The following is a 9,363-nucleotide window of genomic DNA, read 5'->3' as shown; positions in this document are numbered from 1 at the left end:
CTGGCTCCCACTCCCTCCCTCCGCCATGGGCAGGCAGTGCTGAGACCCAAAAGGACAGGGGCCCAGTGACCCAGCAGGGAGACAGCAAGGCCCACTCCTGCCTCAGGGTCCCGCCTAGCATACAGGGACTGAGCCCTGCCCGGGTCCACCCTGAGGACATGGGCCGAGCGAGGCCAGCAGGACCCACCTCCAACCCTACCATCTGCCCGGGGCCCTTCCCCCACCACAGCTGCAGGAGGCCAGCCCACTGCTTCACAGGGAGGCTGTTGTTGAGGGCTCCTCCCGCCCATGGACCCCGTCCTCCACACACAGGGATGAGCTCAGGACGCCCACTGCAGCTGACGACTTGGCAACACCGTCATAGCCCGGCCCCTTGCTCCCACGGACGCCCACGGAGTGCAGAGGCCATCCGGGCTGACCATTTACCCTGCAACAGGCGCTCAGTGGAGCTCTGGAAGCCTGGAGGAGGGTCTCGGGCACAGGTGTCCATGAAGTGCAGCCTCTGCAGCTGAGACCCAGCCTGCGAGGAGTTAGCACGGAGCCTCCCCACAGGAGGAGGGTCCACGTCTCTGGGGTCACAGCCCAGACAAACCCCAAGCAGATGAGACTGTCTTTGTTCTACACTGGCCTGCTTTGGTCCCAGAGCACAAGGCCACCAGACCAGCCCGGGGAACAGTGTCCAGCCTCAGGCTGCGGCCGCCCCAGACCACTCCCCGCCCTGCGTCCTGGGTCATGGCACAGCCCAGGCTGGGAGCAGGAGTGTGGCACAGCAGGTGAAGCTGCCTCGGGACACCCGCAGCCCACATGGGAGCACCTGGGGTCACGGCCTGGCTCCGCCTCCGATTCCAGCTTCCTGCTGACCTGCACCTGGGAGGCAGCAGTGACCACTCCACTCCTGGGCCCTGCCACCCACAAGCCAGACCCAGGCTCCTGGCTTCCGCCTGCCCAGTCCCGGCTCTTGTGGGCCTCGGGGAGCCAACCAGCAGGTGGAAGATCTTCCTCTCTCTCTTCCTCCCTCTCTGCCGCCCTCCCGTGAGGACAGACGAAAACAAACGAGGCCAGCAGTTGTGGGAGAGCCCCTGTCCCCCCCAGGGCCGGCGCCTGTGCTCCCGTGGCAGAGCTGGCCGTGGAGGGGCTGTTCCCTGTGGAGGACGGCCCAACTGTGTCACTCGGCAAACCCTGATCCCACCGGGCGGTGTCGGGGTCACCAGGGTGCAGCCCACAGTGGGATCCCTGCCTTAGGAAAAGCACCCAGCGTGACCTGGCTCCTCTCCCTGCCAGGGGACGGCACCTGCAGTGATCTTCCTCTGTGCAGATGAGGACACCCAGGGTGAGCTTGCTCTCCCTCTCTCTGCCTCTCTCTCCCTCTCTCTCTCCCTCCCTCTCTCTCTCTCCCTCCCCTCCACCCGAGGTGTGGACACTGGGAGAAGACCCCGCCCTGACGCTGGCTCCAGCCTGCAGAACGGGGAGAAATCAGTGCCTTCTCTGAAGCCTGCCCGTCTGCGCTGTGTTTGCTGCAGCCATCAGCAATGCCTAAGACGCACGGCCACGAGGTCCCCGCACTGAGAGTGCGGCCGTCACAACACCTGCCGAGCTCCCTGTGGCCAGGCCAGGGCACATCTGCCGGGACCCTGGGCCACACCACAACCTAGCCTGCTGACCTGGCCCTGCACCTCCCAGGCTCGCCGTGCTGCCTCTGTGGCCAGGGGGCTTCAGGTCACCCACATTTCAAAAGACACTGCCAGGACTGCCTCTGGGTAGACCCCAGCCCAGCCAACCCACACCTGTGGAGCCTGGGCAGGTGTGTGCAGCCCATGCTAGCTTACCTGCTGCTCCCCATCCCCTCCTGACCCGGACTTCCCTGGGTGAGGACTGTGGGTACCTGAATGTGGCTGTGGAACCCCAAGGACAGAGGACCTGGTACAGCAACGCTGACAGTGCAGCCCAGAGAGAGATGGGGTGGGGGACTGGGGTGGATGCAGGGAACCCAGGCCAGGAAGAGCATCGCCCTCTGCCTGCCACAGGCCAGAGACCCCGAGTGGGAGAAGGCAGAGCTGGAACTGCAGGGGATTCAGTCAGCTGTCTGTGGGGCTGACAGGTGCAGGGAGGCCAGACCCATGGCTCAATGGCTGTCCCCACCCTGACACCAACCCTGAGGCCCCAAAGGCAGCCCTGTCCCCTGAGCCCTGGCCCTCCCATGAATGGGGCCTTCTCTTGGCCTGGGCTAGCACTCCCTGCTCTCCGTCTCCACCCCTGTCCCAGTGTCTCTGAGACTCTGTGTCCATTTGGGCCTCTCCTTCCCGAATCTCAGCCCCCAGCCCATCGTGTGGCCAGCAACATGAAACTCTGGTCCCTCCATGGTCCCTGGGGTCACAGGGCCCAAACCTCACACACCTGTTCCCAACACAGACAGACCACAGACCAGACATGATGCAGAGGCCAGCTGCATTGTCTGCTGGAACAGGAAGCAGGCAGCTGAGTGACCCCAACATGGGGCCAGACCCACAGTCACGCAACCCTCTCCAGCCTGCACTCAGCAGCCAGCCCCAGCCCAGCCATGGACAACGAGCCAGAGCAGGTGCACAGCTCTCCAGGAGGGCCCGGACCAGGCCTGGCTCCCACTCCACTCGGCCCCTCTGGGCCAGCAGCAGAGGGTGCAGGTAAGGAGCTCTGGTCAGGCGTGGATCCGCAGTGCAGGGCAGCCTGGCCAGGGAGACCTGACCCTCCACGGTGCTCCTCCAGCAGCCCAGACAGGTGGGTCCACGGGGCTCTGCCCCTCTGCACAGGGGCAGTCACAGCCAGGCTGGTCCTGAGGCTCCTGGGGACAGAGGGAGAACAGGCATCAGCCAAAGAAGGGAGGGAAAGGGAGACCACAGCCAGGAGCCCAGCGACCACAGGCAGGACACAGCCACTGGCCGGGAGAGGCTGGGACAGGGGGCTGAGCCCGGCAGAGCCCAACTCAGTCAGGATGAGCCGAGGCCCTGGGAGGCAGTGCCAAGAGCCCTGCAGGCTGATCTAGACGTGGGCTGGGTTGGGACAGAGATGAGCAGAGGAGGATGTGGGAACCTGATGGACGCCCACACTCAGCTGAACTGGACTGGGCTGGAATAAAAGGGTAGGGTAGGGTCGGGCTGAGCTGGGCTGAGCTGAGCTGGACTGGTTTGAGCACGGCCAAACTGGACTGCAATAAATGGGCTGGATTTGCCTTGCTCAGCTGATGTAAGCAGGGCTAAGCTGATCTGGGCTGAAGCTAACTTTGGCTTGGATGGGCTGTGCGGGGCTGAGTTGGTCTGGACTGAGCTGAGCTGAGCTGTGCAGAGATGACCTGGGCAGAGCTGAGCTGGGCTGGGCTGAGCTGACCTTGGCTTTGATGGGCTGAGATGGGCTGGGCTGGGCTGGGCTGGGCTGAGCTGGGCTGGGCTGGACTGGACTGGGCTGAGCTGAGCTGAGCTGAGCTTGTCTGGGCTGAGCTGGCTGGGCTGACCTGGGCTGGAATGGGCTGGCTTGAACCAGGCAGAGTGTGCTAAGCTGATTTGGACAGAGCTGTGCTCAGCTTAGCTGGGCAGAGCTAGGCAGAGCTGGGCAGAGCTGAGATGGGCTGGGCTGAGCTGACCTGGACAGAGCTGGACTGGGCTGGGCTGAGCTGAGCTGGGCTGAGCTGGGCTGAGCTGGGCTGGGCTGGGCTGGGCTGGGCTGAGCTGGACAGGGCTGAGCTGAGCTGAGCTGGTCTGGGCTAAGCTGGCTGGAATGGGCTGGCTTGAACCAGGCAGAGTGTGCTAAGCTGATTTGGACAGAGCTGACCTGGACAGAGCTGGGCTGGGCTTGGCTGAGCTGGGCTGGGCTGAGTTTAGTTGTGCTAAACTGGGCTGAGCTGGGTTGGGCTTACCCGAATTGGGAGCTGGGATGAACAGGGCATAGCTCGGCTGCGCAGAGCTGGACTGGGCCAGGCTGGGCTGAGCTGAGCTGGGCTGGGCATAATTGGACTGGGTTGAGCTGGGCAGAGCTAGGCTGAGCTGAGCTGGCATGGCATGGGCTGGGCAGAGCTTGGCTGGGCTGGGCTGGGCTCTGTTGGGTAGAGGTGTCCTTTGCAGGGCTGGGCTGCCATGGGCTGGCTGAGCTGGGTTGAGCTGAGCTGAGCTGAGCTGGGCAGAGCTGGGCTGAGCTGAATTGGGCTGAGCTGGGCTGACTGGGCTGGGTTGAGCTGGGCTGAGCTGGGCTGAGCTGGGCTGAGCTCAGCTGAGCTTGGCAGAGCTTGGCCTGAGCTGACCTCAGCTGAGCTAGGCTAAACTGGCCTGGCATGGACTGGGCAGAGCTGGGATGGACTGGGCTGAGCTGAGATGAGCTGAGCTGAGCTGGGTTGGACAGAGCTTGGCAGAGTTGGGCTGGGCTGGGCTGGTCTGAGCTGATCTGGGCTGACCTCGGCAGAGCTGGGCAGAGCCGGTCTGGGCACAACTGGGCTAGGTTGAGCTGAGCTGGGCTGACCTGGGCTCTGCTGGGCTGGCCTGAGCAGAGCTGAGCTGACCTTGGCTTTGATGGGTTGAGGTGTGTTGGGCTGGGATGCACTGAGCTGATCTGGGCTGGACCGAGCTAAGCTGGGCTGGGCTGGATTGAACTGGGCAGAGCTGAGCTGAGCTAGACTGAGCTGACTAGGGCTGAGCTGGATTGAACTGGGCAGAACTGGGCTGAACTGACCTGACCTGGACTGAGTGGAGTGAGCTGGTGTAGACTGAGCTGACCTGGGCTGGACTGGGCTGGGCAGAGCTGATCTTGGCCTGTATGGGCTGAGCTGGGCTGAGCTGAGCTGACCTCTATTGAGCTGAGCTGGAATGGGCTGGGCAGAGCTTACTTGGCTTTGATGGGCTGTGCTGAACTGGGTTGAGCTGATCTGGGCATGGCTAAGCTGGGCTGCCCTGGGCTGGGCTGAGCTGATCTGGTCTAGGATGAGCTGGGCTGAGCAGAGCTGGGCTGGGATGAAGTGGCCTGGGCTAGGCTGGGATGAGCTGGCGTAGACTGAGCAGAGCTGGGCTGGACTGGGTTGTGCAGAGCTGACCATGGCTGGTATAGACTGAGCTGGGACGAGTCTAGCTTGCTGAGACAGGCTAAGGTTATGTGACCTGGGCTGGGCTAAGCTGAGCAGGGCTGAGTTGTGCTGGGCTGAGCTGGACTAACCTGGACTTGAGCTGGAATGGACTGGACTGGGCTGGACTAATTGAGATGAACAGTGTCTTCTGCACTCTCTGGGAAATACCAAATATGTGTCTGAGGCTGAGCTTCTTTCTGAGGTACTGGGGAAAGGCAAGGCCAGAGCCCATGGTGCAGCCAAACAAGACCTGTGCTCCTAGGGCGGAGCCTGTGCCTCTGGGCGCTGTCGGTCACCCCTGTCCTGCAGGACTCAGAGACGTCCTGGGCAGGAGGCTGCTGTGTGGTCAGAGCTCCAGGAACAAGCACTCCTTGGCATTGGGAGCCCTGGTGGCCAGGAGGGCTGTCGACTGCGGCTTCATGGGGGAGGGGTGCCAGTGTGGGGACCATGGGGCCGGGCGAGGGTCTGGGATCCTGACAAAGAAAGTGCAAGGTGGGCACAGAGCTGGGTGGACCCCCTGGCTCCCCACAGCCCTCACCAAGCCCAGGCTCCTCCGGCCTGGACAGGCCCTTCCTCTACACCCACCCTTCAGCACCCCAACCTGTGCACACTGCGCAGAGAAGCCTAAGGCCCTGAGAGCCTGGGGCCTGCGATGGCTCAGTGCCAGCCAAGCACAGTCTAGAGGAGCTTGGGAGACACAGGGCAGCAGGAGCCAGCTGGACACTTCAGGCCCTGGTCCTGGCCCAGCTGCTGTGTGACCCTGGGCTGGTCTCCTCCCCTCTCTGGATGAGGTTCCACACAGAGGCGGCAGGCGATGTCCTATGTTCCCAGGGCTCTCTGGGGTTACAGCCATGTGACTGGGATGGTTTCACAATGAGTCTTGTGTTGCAGATCTCGAGAACACCAGTCCTGACCTCATCCCGCTACCCTGCCCCATACTTGAACCCGGAGAGCCCATGGTCATCGGCTGCCTGATCCGGGGCTTCTTCCCCCGGGGCCCTCTGAGTGTGACATGGAACGTCAGCGGGGAGAGCGTGATCTTCCCGCCCGTCCCGTCTCCCCCCTCAAGCCTCTACACCACGTACAGCCTGCTGAGGCTACCAGCTGAGCAGTGTCCTGAAGAAAACAGTGTGGCCTGCCGCGTGGAGCACAACAACAAGGGCCAGGATGTGACCGTGCCCAGCCCCCCAGGTCAGAGGAGAGCTGGGGGAGGGGGCATGAGGCTGCAGAGTGGGCTGCGGGCTGGACCACAAAGCTAGAACAGAGGACAACCTAGATAAGCAATTAAAGAAAGGGCACTGAAACTCCGTCTTCTCTGTTCCATCAGCTTGCAATGAGTCCACCATAGAACCACCAACGACACCCACCTGCCCCTGCCCCTGCCCCTCCCCCTCCTGTGGGAAGCCCAGCCTGTCCCTGCAGCGGCCAGACCTCGGGGACCTGCTCCTGAACTCGAACGCCAGCCTCACCTGCACCCTGAGAGGCCTGTTGAACCCCGAGGGCGCCGTCTTCACCTGGGAGCCCACATTTGGGAAGGAACCCGTCCAGCAGAGTCCCCAGCTTGACCACTGTGGCTGCTACAGTGTGTCCAGTGTGCTGCCTGGCTGTGCAGTGCTCTGGAATGCTGGGACAGAGTTCACCTGCACAGTCACCCACCCTGAGATAGAGGGCGACTCCCTAACAGGAACCATTAGCAAAGACACAGGTGAGCCTGACCCCACCCCCAGGCAATAGGCTGCTCTCCTCACCCTGGCCTGACTCCTCCCTCCCCACCCTGGGGGCTGAGGCTCCCTCCCCAGGTCACAGAGGGAAACTGAGGCCAGCGTTCGTGACAATGGAGCTCGGTACTTCACTACCGCCCTGACCCCACTCTCCCCCTTCCAGGCAGCCTCATCCCACCCCAGGTCCACCTGCTGCCGCCGCCATCAGAGGAGCTGGCCCTCAACGCGCTGGTGACACTGACCTGCCTGGTGAGGGGCTTCAGCCCCAAGGACGTGCTGGTGTCCTGGACACACAACGGCACCCCAGTGGTCCCCAAAGACAGCTACCTGGTGTGGAAGCCCCTGCCTGAGCCCGGCCAGGACCCCACAACCTACGCCATCACCAGCCTGCTGCGCGTGCCGGCCGAGGACTGGAACCAGGGGGACAGCTACTCCTGCGTGGTGGGCCATGAGGGCCTGGCCGAGCACTTCACCCAGAAGACCATCGACCGCCTGGCGGGTAAACCCACCCACGTCAACGTGTCTGTGGTCGTGGCAGACGTGGAAGGCGTGTGCTACTGAGCCCCTGGCCTGCCCTGAATAAACTCCATGCTCACCCCCAGCAGCCCTGCGGGTTCATTGTGCCTGTCTGTCTCCTCGGGGGCTGCAGCCACAGGGCAGGGAGGGGGAGCGACCCTGGTCCAAGGAGTTGGGGCTTCGGGTACCTGGTGGGGACATCATGCATGGTGCCCGTGAGTGTGCATGTGAGTGTGAGTGTGAGCAAGGTGCCTGTGGGAATGAGTGTGCCTGGGAGTGAGTGTGTAGGGAGTGAGCGTGTCTGGGAGTGAGTGTGCCTGGGAGTGAGTGTGTCTGGGAGTGAGTGTGTAAGGAGTGAGTGTGTCTGGGAGTGAGTGTGTCTGGGAGGGAGCAGTGAGAGGGGAGGCTGAGCCGGGGTGGATTCTGAGGCAGTGCAGGCACAGCTCAGGTCGCACCCAGAGCCGTGGACACCACCAGGAGTTCCTGGGCAGCAGGGATGCAGCCATTGCCCTGGTGCAGAGGACGAGGGAGGGAGGGAGGGGGAAGGAACAGGGGCTGGGTGCAGGGACCCCCGGGAAGAGGGGACCCACAGGCCCCCCAGACCGGCAGAGGTCAGCCCAGGGCAACATCGCCCAGTAGTGCAGGACAGTACTGACATACACAGGGGACACAGCAGGCCCCACCCCGCACCACACTCTGTGGCATGCACACGGCACACGTGCTCACAGGGCACACACACTCACACACGTCCCCCTCAGCTGCAGGAGAGCTCACAGCCCAGACCCAGCTCTAGGAAGGCAAGGTTGTCTCCGCCCAAGCCCCAGACGGTTTCCCCAGACCAACCCTGCTGCCCAGGGCTCAGCTGGCCCTCTCTGGGTCTCCTTGATGTCCAGCCATGCACAGCTCTTAGAGTAGTTCTACTGCCCACCCTAGGCAAGCCCTGCTTCCAGCTGGCCCCAGACTTAACCCTCTAATCCCCTCCTGAGCCCAAGTCTGATCAAACCACAGGCAGAGAGGGGCAGGACAGAGACCACCCACACAGGCCCCTCTTCAGGCCTCAAGCTTCTGATTCTCACCCCAGGAGCTCCCAAACAAATTTAAGAACACCGGGCACCAGGACGCACAAAAACTGGGATCTTAATCTTGCCCTAGATGCTTTTGGGGCCTCCTAGGGGCTCTGATTATGGCCGCCTCCCTTGTCAGGGCCCAGGTGAAGAGGAGCCCCACACACAGCCACTTCATCCCCAGAGGGTCACATCCAAAAGAGCTGCAAGAGAACAGGCCAGGCAGGGAAATGGTACCCACACAAGTACCCCAGCCACCCCATGGGCCCAGGAACTTAGTCAAAGGAGAAGCTTTTTTTTTTTTTTTTTTTTTTTTTTTTTGGACAGGCAGAGTGGACAGTGAGAGAGAGAGATAGAGAGAAAGGTCTTCCTTTTCCGTTGGTTCATCTTCCAATGTCCGTTGTGGTTGGCATGCTGCAGCCGGCGCACCACGCTGATCCGAAGCCAGGAGCCAGATGCTTCTCTTGGTCTTCCATGCGGGTGCAGGGCCCAAGGACCTGGGCCATCAAGACAGCTTTCTAAGGAAAGAGAGAAAGGGGAAGAATTATCATGGATAGCAGACAGATAAGCCAATGACCATAAGACATAGTGGACCATGGATGGATGGATGGAAGGACACTAGATAGATGGAAAACAATAGATGGAAGGATCAGTGGAAGGATGGACGATAGCTATGTAGATGGGACAAGCGGTGGATAAATAGATAACTATTGCTTAGATGACGATAGATAATTATAGATTAGATTGATGTACCAGTGCAGGGCAAACAAGATCAACTCCAATTTGAGATGAGAGATCAAACCTAGGACCTGAGGACGTCTGGTCTGCTGTGCTGGCTGCTGGCTGCTGGCCTTCGCTGACCGTCCCTCAGCCACTTCCCTGGGGAAGAACAGAGGCTCTGCTCACACCATGGTCCCTGCTCATGCCCTGGGCACACTGATCCCCACACTCAGACCTTGAGGTGTGCCTGGTCCTCTCTGGA

General features: G+C 61.9%; 1 gene segment (V, D, J or C); it reads left to right on the top strand.

The window, feature by feature from the left end:
• The first annotated feature begins 3,143 nt into the window (after window positions 1-3,143).
• Window positions 3,144-7,405, top strand: LOC100355766 (Ig alpha chain C region-like). The segment is given in 4 exon segments: window positions 3,144-3,219; window positions 5,972-6,271; window positions 6,408-6,785; window positions 6,965-7,405. Coding segments are annotated over 3 exon segments (1,011 nt in total).
• The last annotated feature ends 1,958 nt before the right edge of the window (window positions 7,406-9,363 follow it).

The sequence above is a fragment of the Oryctolagus cuniculus genome, chromosome 20, assembly GCF_051225735.1.
Source record: "Oryctolagus cuniculus isolate XC-2025 breed Fujian yellow rabbit chromosome 20, ASM5122573v1, whole genome shotgun sequence".
In the NCBI taxonomy this organism is placed as follows: domain Eukaryota; kingdom Metazoa; phylum Chordata; class Mammalia; order Lagomorpha; family Leporidae; genus Oryctolagus; species Oryctolagus cuniculus.
The sequence above is the reverse complement of the archived record's forward strand: the minus strand, read 5'-3'. Positions and strand labels throughout refer to the sequence as shown.